The sequence below is a fragment of the Olea europaea genome, chromosome 8, assembly GCF_002742605.1.
Source record: "Olea europaea var. sylvestris chromosome 8, O_europaea_v1, whole genome shotgun sequence".
Lineage (NCBI taxonomy): Eukaryota > Viridiplantae > Streptophyta > Magnoliopsida > Lamiales > Oleaceae > Olea > Olea europaea.
The window spans coordinates 16,431,623-16,451,573 of record NC_036244.1 but is presented as its reverse complement, the minus strand read 5'-3'; the positions used below and the strand labels follow the sequence as shown (position 1 = coordinate 16,451,573).

Below are 19,951 nucleotides of genomic sequence, written 5' to 3'. Positions count from 1 at the left end.
TGCATGCTCACATGGAAAACTCTCCAACTGAAATCCCGTACAACCGCATGTGTTATCAGTCAAATCCACCATATATGTCGTATTACGTGCACATTGCACGGAGAAGCGAAACTCATCTAGTGCTTCTACATTCAACTTCCTCGCAACCTCTGCTGCCTTAAATAGTTTCTCCTCTTGAGCTGGGGCCAACACGCTAGTGCAATTCTGTGATGCCGCACGTCTGTTATGAAACCACTGTTGTAGCTTGTTACGAATGTTCTCAATCATTACGAGAATTGGTAACTCTCGATCCTTCTTAAACAATGCATTGAGAGACTCCGCGTTATTCGACGTCATCAAGTTGTATCGACGTCCTGGAAAGTATGACCGCGCCCAATGTTCGATCCCCATCTTCGTCAGATACTCCAACGCCGGTAATGATTTACTTCCTATCTCGAGCATGAACTTATTACACTCTTCAGCACTGTAAGCTTCGGCTGCTCTCTTGAACAATGACACGATGCCTGTGCCCCGATACCTAGTTTTCAAATTACCTTGTATATGGTACATGCAATACCTGTGATGTGCCTCGGGAAAAATTTCAGCGATACCGTTTATTATAGACTGTCCCCGATCGGTTACAAAGGCAAGGTCTTCGACTTCCTCGATAACTTCCCTCAGTTTAGAAAAGAACCAACGCATGGATAGATCATTCTCACTGTTAACTATGCCGAATGCAATAGGGTAAATTTGAATGTTGGCGTCTTGATATGTAGCAATAATTAATTTGCCTTGATATTTAGCTTTCAGACTTGTACCATCAATTAGAATTACGGGTCGCATTGCATTTCGAAAATTCCAAATAAGTTGTCCAAGAGTCATGAAAAAATACTTAAAATCAGAGTCATGAAAAAATACTTAAAACAATTATCGCCCCCCGTCTCAATAAAAAATGTCGTGCCAGGATTAGTTGTCCCCATGTTATGGCAATACCTAGCCAATTTAGCATAGCTCTCTTTAGCCGATCCCATTAAATCCTCCAATGCACATTCTTTAGCCTTTTAGGCTTTTCTGGTAGCTCATGACCACTCCATACTCTCGACGAATGTCGTTAATGATGTCCGAAGGTCTGTAGATCGTCCGTGAATCCTGATACTTGTGCATTATCTGTCAACCAATAAACCATGCTCAAGCTTACCTGTGATCGTTTCGAAAAATTCCCACTTCGCAAGTATGTTCCCGTGAATACTTGCGAATTACAAAGCATTCATTCGTGTACATCTTAGTTGCTCTCAAGCGCTAATTGCAACTGTCTTCGACGCAGGCAATTGTCAACAATGACTTGTTTGATTTCTTTACCTTGAACTCAAAGTTATATTTTAATGCCAGCCGGTGCACAGCTTCCTGCAAATCTTTCTTGGTTTCAAACAGTTGCTCGACCTGCAAGTCCTCATCATCGGGAGCCACACGGGAAGAATTGGAGGACGGTCCACTTGTTCCAACTTGTGAGCTCCTACCCGGCTCGTGTCTCTGTCGGGATAAAGCAATCAAATTGTCATTTGTAAACTCGTTTATATTCTCATTGTCTTCAACTGTCGACGAAATTCTGCGCGTAACAGCTACATCACGATCAGAAACAACTGTCTCAGGAATAACCACATCATCCGCATGAACTATCTCCACTGTCTCCCAAAAACCTCGATCATTGTTATCCGCCCTATCTGAATTTTCGCGTTCACCTTCGATAACATCCTTTGTAATTAAAGTCACACCAAGAACAGTCGGAGTCCGATGCATTTTATTCAATTCTAATTCAATTCAACATCATTAGTAACGAATACCGGTGGCATCGGAATGGATGAATCCCCATAACCGTTGAATAGATATCTCAATTGCATATCTATTGAGATTGATCGATATTCATCTTATTTTGCAAATTGTGGTACATTTCTAAGTATGGTGTACTCTCTGTTATTGGAATTGCAATACAACCACGTATGTCACTCGTCCATCTTCATTCCCACCGATTATTTTCATTCAATTCAAAATCACCGAAATAACAGACGGGGATTATCATATCTGCATGAGGAAATGGATTTAATCAACTTCATTTATTAATTATAAGAAAAAATCAGTGCCAACAAAAATCAGTGCAGAGTCGGTGTTAATTGGCTGTTTAACAGCCGAACAGTCGGCTGTTAAAAAGCCGACAGTCGGCTGTTTTTGCACAAGAATTCTTCTACGGTTCTAAAGAAGAATATTATACATCTGTTCAATTTTTTTTTATAGGTAAGATCTGTTAAAAAAAAATTATGCTAACTACTATGTCGACATAAAATTTTTCTATTCAAAGGTATACTAATTTACTGAAAACGAAATTAAACATGCATAAATGTACTTACCGATTTGACGTAATTGATATGAAAAAAAATTTCGACTTCAACGTTTCAAAGTTTTTCTAGATTTTGAGGTTCAAGCAGATGAAAATATGAGAGTTTTTTCTGTGTTAGAAGCTCGTTTTGAAGTTTTTATAAGTGGGGAAGTGTTTGATTTTCAATTATTAACTAAAATGGTAGTATAGTCCTTTCAATAATATATTGTTTTGTAATTGTACAAAACTTTTAAGGGTATCTTTGTCTTTTATCATACAAGAGGTCAATGTCATAATATTCATGATTTTGAAAGTCAAAGTGGAATTTAGGTCCTTTGACTGGATCAAACTTAAAAGTACCCCTTTTATTGCTTATGTTGATGATAATGGCTCAGATAATTATGCAAATGTTGCCATATGAGTGACTAAAATTTTCAAATATTTCTCAACTTTAAAGTTCTTTGAAAGTGGTCCATGGAGTTATATATTTCATTAACCTTTAAAATACTTTCAAGTGGATTGGGGGTGGATCCAAACGACTTGGGTTAGGAAGTCACAAATAGAATTTATAAAGTATCTTCTAATTAAAAAAAAAAAAGGCTAAACAAAAATTTCTTTTTTTCCAAAATTTAGAGGGTCAATTAACCTTATAATCCCCCCAGGTCCGCCCCTGAAGTGAATATCGAACTTTAACACGTTGTACTTCATTTTATTAGTCATTAAACTTTAAAATACTTTCGACTATTGAGTGAGTGATGAAGTACAACGTATGAAAATCTAGTGAGACTATTCAAAAATATTTTAAAGTTCAATGAGTAAACTGTAACAGAAATATAAGTTTAGTAAGTAATGAAACATTTAATTCATATATTATTAAAAAATAATACTCGACTTGTTTATTAACTTAAAAAATCTTTACCATAATTGAGTCGAGCCTATCATTTCTCGTTTTTTGTGATTACCAATGACATTTGTTCTGCTATACAAAGATTGCCTTCTTTTCTTCTTTCTCTACAATTCATTATAGATTTGAAACATTATCTTTCAATCTAGTATTTGTCACTTGTTCTTCTCTTCCTCCAAATCATGTCTTCTTGGTTTGTGTCGTGGATTGAGAAATCAAAACCAAAGGTACCCAACCCATTATAAAAATTTGTACATTCAAGGGTTGCAAAGTTTTTAATAAAAGTTTTAACTAATTTTGATAAAAGTAAATAAGATGTGTAATTAAAAAGTTGATAAATCCCATCCCATTTTATTGAAACGTGTCAGCCTATCGATTTTTTTTTAATATTTAAACAAGTTTCATGTAAAAAGATTACAGTTCTAATTCTCTGGTCGATTGGCACGAGTTTTTGTTCTGCTTGTCTTCAAATATTGTATACAAATTTTTGCATTCACCATCCTCCGAGACAGTAGGACAAGTAGGGCAAAAAAAAAATATGAACCCAGTCCAAATCTGTTGCTTGCGTATGACCCTAGACGACTAGTCCTAGTCAGCGTGCCAGCATCTCGCTCATTGACTCTCCATCTCTCTCTGTCTCGCTTTCTCCGACGACTACCAACCCAGTTTCTCTCAATTTAAGTGTGATCAGCACAAAAGATCCTTGCTTTTTAATGTTATTGTGTAAAACGTCATATTTTTTATTTTTTAGCATATTCACCCCTACCTTCACCTTTCATTGTTAAAATCATCATTTTCATCCAATTTTTGGTGTAAAATGACAAATATATCCTCATATTTAAATAAAAAATAAAAAATGAAAGAACAAATTACAATCATATACCCTAACTTTTAAAAAAGTGCAAATGAATCCAAATAAAATATTAAATGGGTAATTAGCACAAAACGTTCGTATCTTCCATTACTCATGTAAAATGACAAATATATCATCCTATTTAAATAAAACAACCATACACCTAACTTTTAAAAAAATGAAAATGAATCCAAATAAAATATTAAATGGGTAATTAGTACAAAACGTCCATATTATCCAATACTATTATGCAAACGTCCCTACATTTCTTTTTGACATTTCCATCCACTTTTTAATTAAAACCTATAAAATAACAAATATACCTCCTTTTTTAAATAAAAAAATAAAGAAAAGAAAAATAAAGAAAAAATTGTAACTGTACTCTCAAAATTTTTCAAAAAAGTACAAATAAATAAGAAAAAAATTAAAAAAAAACTTTCTTTTTTAATTATTAATTTGAAATTTATTTGTAGTTTTTTGAAAAATTTGGAAGTATAGTTGCAATTTTTTTTTCTTCTTTATATTTTTGTTTATTTAAAAATAAGGGCATATTTGTTATTTTACAGTTTTTAATTGAAAAACTAAATATAAATAATGATTTTTGCAATGAAATATGAAAATAAGAGTGAAAAAATCAAAAAAAATAAAAATAAAAGGTATGGACGTTTTGTACGAATTACCATTTTAATAATTTATTTGGACTTATTCTCACTTTTTCAAAAAAAAAAAAAAGATTGGGAGTATGATTGCAACTTGTTGATTAATTTTTCTTTTCTTTTTATTTTATTTAAATAAGAGGATATGTTTGTCATTTTACATGAGAAAATAGATGAAAATGATAATTTCCATAATGAAATATGAAGGTGAGGGGGAAAATGACAAAAAATGAAAGGTACGGACGTTTTGCACAATAACATTCAAAAATAAGGATATTTTGCGCTAATTACCCTTTCTGGATACCAAATTCTTTGGATATTTTTGTACCTGTTAATTGTTTCTTGGATTTGAGTTAATGATGGTTTCACTTACAATGAATTTGATTCTCGCTTTTCTTCAAGTTTCCAACTAGGGCAATAGAATTCTTTTGCATTCTCTCTTATTTCTTGGTTCAATTTTCTACCGCTACCTCTGTACTAATCTTCCACTAAATTTTTGGAGGAAGCCTTATCATCGACCCAAACCGATTTTGGACAAGTCGGTTCGATTTCAGTTCCAAACTTGGAGGACCTTTTATTATTTTTTTCCAGAGTCGAGGACAGATTTTTGAAATATTACTAGTGAATGCACATGCATTTCATGTATAGTAGGTGATGTAGTGTAAGTAATGATGTTGGATTTGATTTTGTGAGATTTTATTTTCAAACGTCTTCTCTACCCAAATAAGCGATAGAGCACGTCTATACTATGGGTTCTCTTCAAAGATAAAACAAAGGCTTTAAACTCTAAAGACAACATCGAAAGAATAGACTCTAAAGACAGCATGGAAAGAGTAGAAATATATTTCCAATAAATTTGATAAGGGAGATGGTAAGTACAAAAAACTGGCAAAACATACGTTTCCTTTCATTTCTCTGACTTTAATCAAACTTCCGACAAAACCACGTACGTCACAAACTCACAACGATCTAAAAAGTTACCAACACCTCATCTATCTCTCTTGCTAGGATTTACAAATTTTTGTCGAACAATATAAATTTGTTTGAAGTGATATGAATTACAAGGAATTGCATGTGAATTTTCATCTAAGGTTAGATCAGTGCAAGGCAAACCTTGTCATTAAAGTTTCACCATCCATTTCGAGCATATATCATCTCCATTTTCAGCTTTCTACTACAGTTTGATTGTTTAAGATTAACTGAAGTCTTTTCACCCACCTCAAAAAAATAATATTAGGTGAGGTGGACGTGAACTACATGTGTTAATAAACTATCTATTTTTCCGTAGTAGAAAATTAATACCATAAACTATAACACAACATAAGTAACTGAAGCAGAAAATGATGAATTAATGATATCTGTTTGAGAAATGTCTTAGAATCTGACAGATTAAACCCAATCAGCAAGAGTTTGAGAACAATAGAGAGAGAGAGAGGATCCACATTTACTTCACAAATTTTCTTTTCTTCCTTCTCTTGGACCTGTTTAATTAAATACTAAGTACTAAATTATGGGACAAACAAAGGTATAAAATATAAGTTATAAACCACATCAATTGTATTTTACACTCATCCAATTGTATTAAATGTTTTAACTTTCAAATTAAGAATGAATGCACACGTGCACTCAAATATACACACAAAAGATTCTATACATTATTTAGCCTTATCAACAGGCAATAGTAATTTAAAAAATTATATTTGAAATAATACTACAATATTGGAGTGTACAATGTGTTTTATGTTCAGTTTCAACAGGTACTAAATTCAAAGATTAGTATATACTTGAGCACATGCTACAAGAAAAATCAAATATCCATGAACTGATTTTTCAATGTAGCATTTTTGCACAATTCAGTAGTACCCAAAAGAAATGTATATCAAGTAAAAGGAAAAGCACCAAGTAAAAAGAGATAAAACTAAATTGTTTTGAAATACACTGGATGTGAGAAAACAGTGATTTAAATTTATTTAACACGTGAAATCCTCAATATGCAGGAAAAAAAAAAAACAACAACAACAAAACATGTTATAGTCATTGAATCAAAAGGAAACACCAACAGTATTGATGAGCATATTAGTGTGTGTCATACCTGCGAAGGCAAGATTAGCCAGACACTCATGATTCTTCATGATAAAGAATTATCCAAAGTTTGACCCTTCGATCCCCTTCAAAGAAACATTATCACACATTCCAGAGGAAAAATATAAGAACCAATTAAATCGCACAAGCAAGTAAACGCATAATATTTATCAAGCTATTTACACCAAAGAAAAGGAGAAAACATGTAATAAAACTGTACTTTTCCAGATTCTCGTATAATAAGAAACAAGGGTAATTGACACAAAACGTCCATACCTCTCATGTCTATTGTGGAAAACGTTCCTACCTTTCATTTTTTGGCATTTTTGCCCCTACTTTCCACCTTTCTTGGCGCTGAACATCATTTTCACCAATTTTGAGCAATTTTATCCTTCATTCAAATAAAACAAAAAGAAAGGAAATGAAGCAACGAATAACTAATTGCAACCACAGCCCCCAATTTTTAAAAAATTACAAATCAATCACAAATATATACAAAATTTTCAATGATACGAAGTTCCTCCTCTGGAGTGAATGCACCATTATTTAGATACGGTCTTAGGTGGTTCGTCCACCTCAAGTAACAACTTTTTCCACACCGGGCCAGCCCCAAGTGCTTCCGGACTGCATTCCATTTCCTTTCACCGTGCTTGGTAATGTACTCAATTAAACTGATGTCTTCTACAGATGTCCAGGGACCTTTTTAAGGTAGACCATTCCCACCGACATTTCCTCCACTAGTATCTTCCTCGATGTATGTTAAATCTATGCTATCTTTTGATATCATCTTTTCCTTACTTTCACTTGACATGCCCTTCACCTATTTTGTCAACAAATCAAGAAAAATGATTTAACAGTTCGGTTTTCAAATTGTCAATTCAGAGATGCCAAGATAAACATCTAGAACAATATTAGCCCATCCGGTAATTTTGGGATCTTAAATTATATAAAAAATGTTTTGCAAAAGTTCATTCATGTGAAGGCATTAACAGAAGTATAAGAAATATTATCATTGTAACTATTAATATTATTATCTAATTTAATTTTGATACCTCAATGCGGAGAAGACGGTCTTAGAAGCTGTAGTGTGCTCCTTGTAAATCAAATGGAGCTCAGATTCTAAAATGAAATTCCTTAAACTTGAAATTTAATGTTTCAAATGCAAATCCCAACCTCAAATTACCACTGCAATCGAAAAATAAGCACAAATCCAACTGAAAATCTTAAAAGAATACCCAAAAGCAAAATGATGTGGATCAAAAATTCAAGAGGAAAGATAAATCTACTATTGTTCTAAGCTATGATTTAGAAAACCCAGAATAAGAAAATTCTAGAAACCCTTTTGTCCAAGTGAAGAAGAGATGAAATTGGCCTAAGATCCACTTAGTCGAGAGAGGAAAATGACAAAGACGGAGAGAACGAGATGAAAGAGGCCTAGTCTAAACACATGAAAATGAAATTCGAAAAAAGAAGCATTATACGTCAAGTGTTGTTGGCACCTACGTTGAAAAGTTTGTATATATTTGTGACTGATTTGTAATTTTTTAAAAATTGGGGGTTGTGGTTGCAATTAGTTATTTGTTATTTCCTTTCCTTTCCTTTCTTTTTATTTTATTTGAATGGAGGGTAAAATTGTCTAAAATTAGCGAAAAGGACGCTCAGCGCCAAGAAAAATGGAAGGCAGGGGCAAAAATGTCAAAAAAAATGAAAGATAGGGACGTTTTGTGCCAATTACCCAAGAAACAAATAACATGATATTCAGTAAGATTGATTAATTAATTACCAAAATTTACTATATTTTGATTATGCGTAAATAGAACATAATTCTTGTCAGAGAAATTCAATCTTTATCCGTATAGAAGCATGATGTCAACTTTTCAAGATTTTAGTAATAACTAGTCTATGCTACGTGCGATGCACGAGCTGTGCATGAATTATGCTTTGGTTAGTGTATGTATTGAATATATCTGAAAATATATGGGAAGTTGGAATTTTTGGCAAGGAACTAACCAGTTATACGAGTCAATCACTCGTCTTTCCACAAAATGTCATTTTTCTACCAAAAGTTGCAGAATCAATAAAATCCATTAATAATGAGAATTCAAGTCATAGTCAGTCAAAGAAATACTCCACTGGACAGTAAAAGCATTCCAGGCAAAAAAGCTAGCACCATAACAGTACATCCTTCAACAAATTATAGTAGATATAAATGTATTATTGTATAGTAGAGAAATAATTCAAGGTAACGCAGAAGTTAGAACCTGAAAATCCTAAAATTCTTCATCAACGGCTATTTTCCTTAATGGAATGTTGAGTACTCCTTAAAACACGGTTTTTCTACAACACTTATGTGTCCATTCATGATGAGGAATTTGAGCAGTATTACTAAACTTCAAGGCACTGTATTGTTAAACGATGCTCTAATAGATATTTCATTAACTCAAACTCTGTAGAATTCAAAAACTCCTTAACATTACTCAATACTATATCTAGTTCCATCCAATATTGAGATTCAATATTTTCGAAGTCTAGAAGCTTATCCTCCATATGTATGCTTCTAACAATACCCGAACTTTTCTTGTCCATTTCAAAAGGAGGGAGTGAATATTATAAAAATGAAGCTCTCTTTCAAAGGAATTAGCTTCTTTTAGAAAATCAGTCTTTTATTACATAGAATATTCTAAACTGATGTTATCGACTAAATAAACTAATTGTTGAATCTCAAGAAGATTAGGTAAACTAAGGTCACAAGTAGGCATATCCTGGAAGAAGTTACAAATTCACATACAAACTAACAAGTGATATCTTTATTCTTAGACTGGAAAAAAGTGTGTTATCAGTACTTCGAGAGAAGTGGACTATTAGAAATTAATAGAAGGTAAAAATGTTATCTAGATTGTGTACAAATCTAAAGCATTTAGCCCTATGAGCAACAACTACTAAAATAGTTGTGGGAACGCAATTCTCAAGAGGTAAAAAAAGACTATAGCATTTAACAAGTTTGAAACAAATTGCTTCATTGGGATAAACTATAATGCAAGATACTTACAAGATACCACCCTCTTCCATTGCCTTTCCTGAGGCAGTCCCAGTGGTTTTTATATCCTCATCTCGTTCATTTAAACTAATAATTATATCTCCAGCTACTAAATCATTAATGTTCAAAACTGTCAAATGAAAAAGTTGAACAGTGGATTGGGAAAAATAAAGAATTATTCCAATTCTAGATGCACTTCCACTGCTAAAAAAAGGATGTTGGAACTGTCCTGAACAAGATTAAATACATATGCCTGGAGATGTGAACAAAAACTTCAAAGCATTTACCATAGTACACTCAGCAACTTAACTCTAGGAGAGAATATCCAAGTCTTAATTTTTATGCTGGTGAAAACAGCTATAACTAAAGAGTAACTTAGTGAGAAACATTAATGGTAATTTGACATGATTTTCTTTTATTATTTACACTTTGAAACAAAATGTTTACAAAGGCACAAAATTAATTTGTCCGTGTAAGATTTTTTATGTATATCATGACTCATGAGATTAGTAAAACTCAAGGCTGTGCATAGTAAATTAAGAAAAAATAAAGGAAAATAAAGTTAAGTTACAGTTATGTAAAAATTAGAGGAAAAAGGAACAATGCACTAATTTCCATTAGTTTAATACTATAAAAAGTGAAAGAGAATATTCGGAGTTAAATCCTCAAATGAAAGGAAATTGAGAATCCAAAACTGAATTTGGTGACTAATAAATCCAAACAACATTCTGAATTCGACTTAAATTTAAAGGGAACTTCTTCAAAATAATGGCAATATAAATAACTTTTTTTCCTTGTTAAAATAGAAGTACATTTTTTCGTGATGGATGATCAATGAAGTTTGTAAGAAAGTCATCAACTTTAATGATTTGTGTAATTACATAATTTACTTACAACTAACGGAGAAGGAAGAAAATAAATAGAGAAGAAAGAGAAAAAAGAAAGGAAGCACTTCTATTGAGACTTGCCGAAAATAGCTAATTTGTTCTAGAATTTTGTTAATTGCAATATTTAGCTTATGGGGGCATTTGACTCAAAAGTGTTGAGCTTCCGTTATTATGGAGGCTCAAGCATGAGCTTCCATAATAACGGAGGCATTATGGAGGCTCTTTCTCTATTTTTACACGCTACAATCCTGCTTTTTTGTTTCTCCACACTATCTATTTCACCATTTTCTCATGCTATTAACCATGTATCTTTAGAAAATTATTTTTGAGCACATAAGTAAGTTTAAATAAAAACATTATTTTTATATATATGTACATAAAAGGTATATAGTAATTATTTGGATGATCAAAAAATAATATCAATCAAAATGTTTACGAACCGTTTAAATAATAATTTATTGAGGGGATTAATTCAAAAGCAAAGGTGTGAATTCCATAAATATATGATTGAAAATATGTTTGAAAAAAAATAAATTTTAAAAAATGAAGACCAAACATATTAACAAATGAATATATTTATTTTTCGAGAAATGAGTTTTTATTACAATTTCATTTTTATCATGAAATGATTATAGTCTTAATATGTTAGATTGTGTTTCAAAATTACATAATCTATCAAATATAATTTTTAAAATTAATTTTTATAAAGTAATATATTTTTATGATTTTTTTTTGGAAGGTAAAATATAATAGTACTAAAAAATAGAAAATAATTAAATTCTTATTAATTTTATAAAATAATATGTTATGGAGGCTCATACTTGAGCCCATTATTACTTTACTAAAAAAAAAAAAAATCATAAAAATATATTACTTTATAAAAATTAATTTTAAAAATTATATTTGATAGATTATGTAATTTTGAAGCACAATCTAACATATTAAGATTAGAATCATTTCATGATAAAAATGAAATGGTAATAAAAACTCATTTTTCAAAAAATAAATATATTTATTTGTTAATATGTTTGGTCTTCATTTATTAAAATTTATTTTTCTTCAAACATATTTTCAATCATATATTTATGGAATTCACACTTTTGCTCTTAAATTAACTCCCTCAATAAATTATTATTTAAACGGTTCGTAAACATTTTGATTGAAATTATTTTTTGGTCAACCAAATGGTTACTATATACCTTTTACGTACATATATAAAAATAATGTTTTTATTTAAACTTACTTATGTGTTAAAAAATAAATTTTCTAAAGATACATGGTTGATAGCGTGAGAAAATGGTAAAAGAGATAGTGTGAAAAAATAAAGAGGCATGGCTGCAGCGTGTAAAATTGGAGAAAGAGTAAAGATGACTCTATGACTTAATCCTCCACGCCGCGTAAATTGAGGAAAAGCAATAAAGTCACTGTATCAAACATGTAAGATAAACGACGTCGTTTCTTTATCTCAATAAAAAAAAGTTACAGTAAGACAAAATGGAAGAATCTACTGTTCTTTCTACAGTACTGAAACATTGCCCTTTTTATATAGTAGGGAAAAGTAGGATCGAATAACAAAATCAAAGACTCGTACATCCAAATTTTCCAATTTTATCAAATACCCATTTCCCCGAATCTATTGATTATCAAAACCTTATTGACTGGAAACCTTTAATCAGCGGGATCAAAGACCATTTTCCTTGTTCTTCCCACAAAATCTAAAAGGAAAAAAAAATTGTGCGTGATAACATATGGAAGGAAGAGGAAACTTCAGACCGATGTGTTTATCTTTCTGTCCCTAAACGGATCTTCAATTGATACACGCAGATCGAATCAGCCAAATCTACATTCAACAAGTGGATTTGGATTTACAGAGATGATAAAGAAGCAAAACGCCAGCGTCGATTGAATTTTGGAGGCTAAGATTTTGGTCGATGGAATAAATGAAGAAGAAAAAGATTTATAGTTCACAACAAATAATATCTATCAACGTATCAATAGTGCAAGAAGAGACCATTAGTGATTTTGGTGGCAGAAAGAACAACTATAGAGAGAAAATAAAAACAAATATGAAAGAGTGAAGAGAGAGATTGAGGTGGGGAAAATGAATGAAAAAGAGAGATTGACTAAACAAACAAAAGGAAAACCTAAATTTTACACCCATCCACTTGCAAACAACTCAGCTAACACTGCCCACTCCAACATAGCTAGGCTTATACGGCCATTCAGATTATGAACATAACCAAAACCCACTCTTAGATTAGATAGATTAGGCCCCGTTTGATAGCAAATTTTCACCTCAAAAAATTGATTTTTTCACAATTATTTTATTATTGTAGCCGTTATTTTTTACTTCTTCATTCACAGATAAAACTAACTTTTCTCTCTAGAACGATCAAAAAATCAATTCTCATGATCACTACCGAACAATTTGATTAGATTAGATATTGCTACTAAAAGTAAAGCAACTGTATGCTGCTGCCGCTCATTGGTTGCTCGTGTACGTGGTTCTGTGCCTAGGGATGTAAATGAGCCGGGCTAAGTCGGCGCGAGCCTAAAGTTTCAGCTCGGGCTCGACCCGGTTAAAATGGCCGAACTTTTTTACGGGCTTGCTCGGCCAAAAAAAATATGCTGCTCAGGCTTTTTACAGGTCGAGCCGGACATGCTCGTTTTCTCCCCCCCCCCCCCCCCCTTTTTTTTTTTAAAACTGCTTCTTTTTTTCCCCCCCCCCCCCCCCTTTTTTTGCTCTCCTCCTGAACTGCTACCTTTAAAAGGCAGCAGTAAGCCTCAAAATTAATTTTTTTTTTTTTAAAAAAGCTCGCGAGCTCACGGGCCAGTTCGGGCAAAGCCCGTGTCCCCAACATGGGGCTAGGCCCGAGCCTAAACTCGAGTCTACCGAGCCTCGAGCATAGCTGGCTCGGGCTTTTCCCGAGCCGGTAGGCCTGATTGTCATCCCTATCTGTGCCTCTACAAGATGAGAGAATCTTCGATTGGGTGGGTGCACCAATGTCGAGATGCCATCTCGACGAGTGACCCACAAGGCCACACATCTTGGAGGTGTGTGGGGAGCCACCGCCGAGATGGCTCAACCTGATAGGACGATAGTGCGACCACCCTATAGAAGTTTCTTTCCTAGTAGACGTGCTGTGTACCATGTGTACCATCTCTTTTCCTGAAAATTCAGTCACATGGAAAAGGACCCTTTGTATACTACGCTCAAAATCTCTCATACCCACTAAAAACTCCACCTCCTTTTACTACTTTCTTAATTTAATTTTCAAGGTGCGCTCAAGCTTCTCGTTCACAACATTGTTACTGCCCCTCAGAATTTGAAATGGTGAATACGTGTCTACAAACAGTAGAAGTAAAATATGCCCAGATGGGCATTTCAAAAACCTAATCATGAAAACATTAATAGAAAATCCCAGGGCATTTAAAAACACTTACTGGGACGTTCCCAATTATTCTAATGCTTTGATGATTGATTCTGAATTGTTTATAAATGTTATAAAGTCCATTCACCACCGAACAAATGTGGTGCTCGGTTTGTTCCGATGGGCTGAGGTGCAAATGGGGTTTAAGCATTCAGAATTTGTATTTTGTACAGTTCTTGAAATTCTTGTGCAGAACGAGATGATGACTTCTGCTTAGTGGGAAGCTGAGAAGGCCTTTAGTGTGAATTTGCACTGTGTTGCTGATGTATTGATTGATGGATACTTGAAATGTGATGTCTCTGTTAAGTTACATGATTTATTATTGTGGGTGTACTCGAAAAAATCTGATGTTAAGCATTGTTTAATTGTTTTTCATAAGATGGTGGGGAGCAGGTTTTTGCCGGATGTGAAGAATTGTAACAGAACTCTTAGGATACTTAGGGATAGAAATTTGGTTGGGAAAGCTAGAGAGGTGTATGGTATGATGGGGGATATTGGGATCGAGCCTACTATTGTAACCTATAACACGATGTTGGATTTGTTTTGTAAAAAAAGTGAAGTGCTGCAGGCACTTGACCTTTTGCTGGAGATGCAGAGGAGGGACTTCTGTCCGAATGATTTTACATATAATGTTCTGATTAATGGGTTGTCAAAGAAAGGTGAGTTTGATCAGGCCAAAGAGCTGATTGTGGAGATGTTGAATAAAAGGTTGAAGGTTTCAGCTTATACATATAACCCTCTTGTATGTGGTTATTGTCACAAGGGAATGCTGATTGAGGCACTAGGGCTTAGGGAAGAGATGGAAGTTAGAGGAGCCTTGCCGTCTATATCGACTTATAATGCATTTATGCATGGCTTCTGCAAGCTAGGGAGAGTGAGTGATGCCAGGATGTGGATTCCTGTGATGCTGAAGAGGAACTTGGTGCCTGATGTAGTTACATACAACACTCTAATATATGGACACTGTCAGTTGGGGGATGTTACCGAGGCTTTGTTCTTGTTGTTTGAGATGAGGAGAAGGAATGTTGACCCTACTTTATACAATGATGGATGGATTGTGCAACATGGGGATTTAGATGGTGCTATGCGTCTGAAAGATGAAATGATCGATTATGGCATTTTTCCTGATGCTTTTAGCTATACAGTTCTCATAGAAGGTTCTTATAAGGCAGGAAACTTACTGATGGCAAAGAAAGTATTTGATGAGATGGTGAGCGAAGGAGTGGAGCCTGACCGGCTTTCGTACACAACTTGCATTACGGGTGAACTGAAGCTTGGTGAGTAATACATCGACTCCGTTCTTGTTACAAGAAGAAATGCTATTAATGTATAATTTTTTTGTGGATGATATCTGTAATTTGGATCATTTAGAAGAAGCTTGTAAATTTTATAGAAGATGGCCCGTGATGGCCCATATTAGATATGATAGCACCATTCACTCTGACTTGGAAACTCGTATCTTAGGAAAGCCAGGGAGTTGTTTTAGGGCTGGTATCCCGTATCCGTGAGCCTGTGATATACATTTTGATATATACTCGAGCTCATAAAGGAGGCTGGAGCAATCAATATTTATAAGATATGGAGCAGAAGGGAGTTTAGAAGTGATTGCATATAATGTCCTATAAATATTAAATAGTCGTTGCAAATTCTGAAGAATGGATGAGGCTTATAGATGTTGTTCAAAGACACAATGAATGAACATCCAAAAATAAATACATACATCATTTCGATGAATGAGAAATCTGACCAGGACGTCCGCTGAAGGTTTTGAGATTGTACGAACAAATGCTTGATAGTGTAATCTAGTCTGATTCTTGTGTGTATAATGTGCTATAGGGAGTCAAGATCCCGTATATGTGATTCTTGATGGTAAAGATAGTGCTGAAGAAATTACTTGAAACTGGTTTTTGAGTTGCTTTCTGGGTTTCTTGGACAAGTGGCAACAGCTTCTTTGTGACTACTCATTTTGGATATCTTGTTCTAGGTGCTCTGGGTTTTTACTTAAGTTAGTGTTTGGACCATTTTTCCAAGATATGCTAACCTTTTTCAAGCCCGTCCCCTTTCTTGGTTGAAATGTTGTTATTTCTTATTTCCTAATTTTCTTCCCATATGTTTTTTGAGGCAGCTCACGAGAATAATCTCCTAGAAGGCGCCATATATGAGGAGTGGTGTCTGTGAGAAAAGGGCTAGTGCCATTGAGGGCCACATAGGAATGCTTTCTTTAAACGTTGTAAATTCACAAGGCATATATGTGTATACTTTTTCAACATGCGGGCTTCTGCTGATCCCCAAGATATTTTAGTCATTTTTTATGTGTTTTGTGATATAAGGTATCTGCTCTTTATATCTATTATACCTTCCTTTTGATCCTTGCGGGGGAACTATGAATACAAGTGCTACATGCTTAGCATTGCTATATCGCTCATAGGTCATTGTGAAGTTTATTTTGCGGGATCCTACATACAGAGTCAAGCTTGAGTCTTCCCTTGGAAACCATATTTGGAGAACTAAAGCTCACTAGAAGGTAAAGATTTTGCAGTTCATCGAGTAACTCAGACTGGGAAAAAGAAAGAATCCTTGCGAATTGTCTTCAGCTTTGCAAGCTAGTCGAAGATAAACGACTTATTTAAGTAATTATTGGCTTTCGAAGTAGATGGAGAATAATTGAAACCTTGGTTTTCACTTGCTGGACAATGCCAAGGACAGTTAAAGAATTATTTTTGCTTGCATGTAATCTGCAGGGGTGAAGGAAATGAAGAGAGAGCAGATGGGAAACGGATGAATTTAATGAATTTGTGTGGAATTTTTAGTGAAATCCCCAACTCGTGCAAAACCTCAAACTTTACAATTCAGACAAAACATGTCTACAGTCTCACTTACACCAAAGAACCAAACCTGTCTTATCGAAAATGCCAAGCCTGATATATGGGGGGAAAAAGAGGCTTCTGATACTAATATTTTTGTAATTTTCAAATTGTCGATTGCTGCCTAGCAGGATCCCGCAGCTCACATCCACTCTTGGAAATTATCAATCTACGAACATCGAACTCCCTTAGAATGTCATTATTTAGAACAAAGTTCCATTTTTTTACTCCTTCGAAATCTTGTTTATTTTAGTCCTCTCCGCCACTAAATGGCTATAAAATCATCTGATTAGCCTAAGCACAATTTCAACTTTTTACACACTTCACTGAGAATGGCCTGTGTATCCTTCCACCTGGCTTTCTACACGTGGTGCTCGACCAACCGAAAAGGCCAGGAGAAGAATAAACGGAAACTTAACTGTGTTAAAATCAATGGGACTGACGGTTTCTCGCCTTCAAAAGTGGATTTATTGAGCCAAAATGGATTGGCTATCACTTCTGTTGATTCTGAGGCAAACGTGTGTATCACCAAAGAGCAGTTTCGACAAAATATTCCCACGAAAAAGCAGCTAGTCGATCCATTTCGCCAAGGGGTTATCATTGAGGAGGAAGTCCGATACAGGCAGACTGTTGTCATAAGGTCAAATGAAGTTGGGCCTGATAAAACTGCAACAATTGAGAGTATTCTCAACCTGCTTCAGGTGACGAATAGCTGGTTCTCAAATTTTCAGGTATTCTTTTTCGTATTTCCATGCAGAAGTTTTGAAGGTGTTTTATTTGTGAAAAAATGTGCAGGAAACGGCATTAAATCATGTATGGATGTCAGGGCTTCTTGGTGATGGATTTGGAGCCACTCATGGAATGATGAGAAATAATCTCATTTGGGTTGTTTCAAGAATGCAAGTTCAAGTGGATCATTATCCAATCTGGTATTGAAAAACGAACTGGACTTTCTTATTTTTAACGTAAAAATGATTAAATTTGGACGTTTATTTCATAAAAATGTTGTCTGTGTCAATAGGGGGGAAGTGATGGAAATAGACACGTGGGTCGGATCATCAGGGAAAAATGGAATGAGGAGAGACTGGCTACTCGGAAGTAAAGCCACAGGCGTCGTTTTTGCACGTGCAACCAGGTTCATCTCAAGGCTAATTAACTGTTAACATCATTATGATATGTTTAGTATGCTATGTTGGATAGATTTGACACAATGGACAAGATTTTAACTTGTATCTTCAATACTGTCCGGACCATCTTAACAAATATGCTCTTTGTTCTATTTTTAACAAAGGATTTGATTCTAGAACAGTACGTGGGTGATGATGAACCAACGAACTCGACGCCTGTCAAAAATGCCAGACGAGGTAAGGGCTGAAATTTCACCTTGGTTTATTGATAAACAAGCAATCAAGGAAGAAAGCCCTGAAAAAATAGATAAGTTGGATGATAACGCGCGTTATGTGAACTCAGACTTGAAGGTGATATTCACGGCAATAATATTGCGTCCTCATTATAATGAATAACTTTACTGATATATTGCAGCCTTGTCATTTGCAGCCAAAGAGAAGTGATTTGGACATGAACCATCATGTAAACAATGTCAAGTATGTTCGATGGATGCTCGAGGTAAACACAAGAAAACAACTGTCTTGAGATCTTCATTTGGTTGAATAATGAACTGGGATATCTAAATCTCGAAATTTTCATTGATTTTTTCAGGCAATTCCTGATGAATTTTTGGAGAATCATCAGCTCACTAACATTACATTGGAATACAGAAGAGAATGTGGGAGTTCAGATGTAGTTCAATCCCTTTGTGAGCCTCAGCAACTTGAACTGATAAGTGCTGGAATTCAACAAAATAATTACAGTTGTTTGAATGGATATTCATTTTCATCAGGGATTCTCGAGGGAAATGGATTACTGGGACCCTTAAATCAGTGGCCATTTAGCTACACTCATCTCCTTCAGATAAAAGGGGACGCAAAAAATGAAGAAATTGTTAGAGGAAAAACTAAATGGAAAAAGAAACTCATTTCCTCCCAATTCTCTCCCTAGAAACTTTAAAAAAAAAAAAAATGTATATATTCAAGAATAATAAAATCCGAAAGCCTATCCAATCCAGGATTCAAACTTAAAGAAAAATATTACTTGGCGTCCTCAGATCTGCTACAAGGAAAGCAGAACGTGTACAAAGAAACGTGCCTATGCTGAAATTCAAGTTCATTGGAAGTGAAAATTGCAGCATGGCCAAAAATCATGGATTTTATGGCGATTTTTGGAATAAGGCATATTATATTTGTATGGATAGGATCCTAGAAAAATTTGTAAAATGCATTGTTCTGTTAACGTGTACTAATCAAATATGTGATTAAAGAGAAATAAAACTGTCACCCATCATCATTATTATATTAAAATATAAACTGCTTATGATTAAACAGGCAAATATATTTCAACTGGTATGGATAAATGACAAAACGGGTTCGATGAAATTTAGGAAAAACTCAAGTTAGTGATGCTAAAATTTGGATACATACAAGGCAAAATTCCATGTATGTCACCATTAAAACAATGCAACTAAGGTCACCATCACATCTTCCAGGGAGTTTTCTTTACAAACGCTTTGCGAAAACACGACCACATCCTCGAAAAGATCTTCTATACGTAGACCAGTTATCAACGATCACCATAATCATAAATGATTAAAGCGTGCGATTTTAAAAATCTAAGCAAAATTTATATATTCAACAAGCCATGCTCCAAATAATTTTCATCTAAATTGCATCTATATCGCATCTAACAAGAAAAAAAAATTGGCAATTTCTCTTACATGAATCAATTTGTAACATCTATCCTAAAAGAGCAAACATTTACAGTAATTTTGGTG

At 34.2% G+C, this 19,951-nt stretch overlaps 2 protein-coding genes across 2 annotated transcripts; both read left to right on the top strand.

Annotated features, from left to right (window-relative positions):
• The first annotated feature begins 14,168 nt into the window (after nt 1-14,168).
• Nucleotides 14,169-15,485, top strand: LOC111398361 (pentatricopeptide repeat-containing protein At1g22960, mitochondrial-like). Its single transcript, XM_023025274.1, has 2 exons — nt 14,169-14,330; nt 14,418-15,485. Exons 1-2 carry the CDS (start codon nt 14,169-14,171, stop codon nt 15,483-15,485), a joined length of 1,230 nt encoding a protein of 409 aa, XP_022881042.1.
• Nucleotides 15,486-15,508: 23 nt separating this feature from the next.
• Nucleotides 15,509-19,945, top strand: LOC111398989 (palmitoyl-acyl carrier protein thioesterase, chloroplastic-like). The gene is made up of 6 exons (XM_023026184.1): nt 15,509-17,765; nt 17,860-17,993; nt 18,086-18,199; nt 18,374-18,542; nt 18,622-18,690; nt 18,784-19,945. Exons 1-6 carry the CDS (start codon nt 17,397-17,399, stop codon nt 19,120-19,122), a joined length of 1,194 nt encoding a protein of 397 aa, XP_022881952.1. The 5' UTR covers nt 15,509-17,396; the 3' UTR covers nt 19,123-19,945.
• Nucleotides 19,946-19,951: the final 6 nt, after the last annotated feature.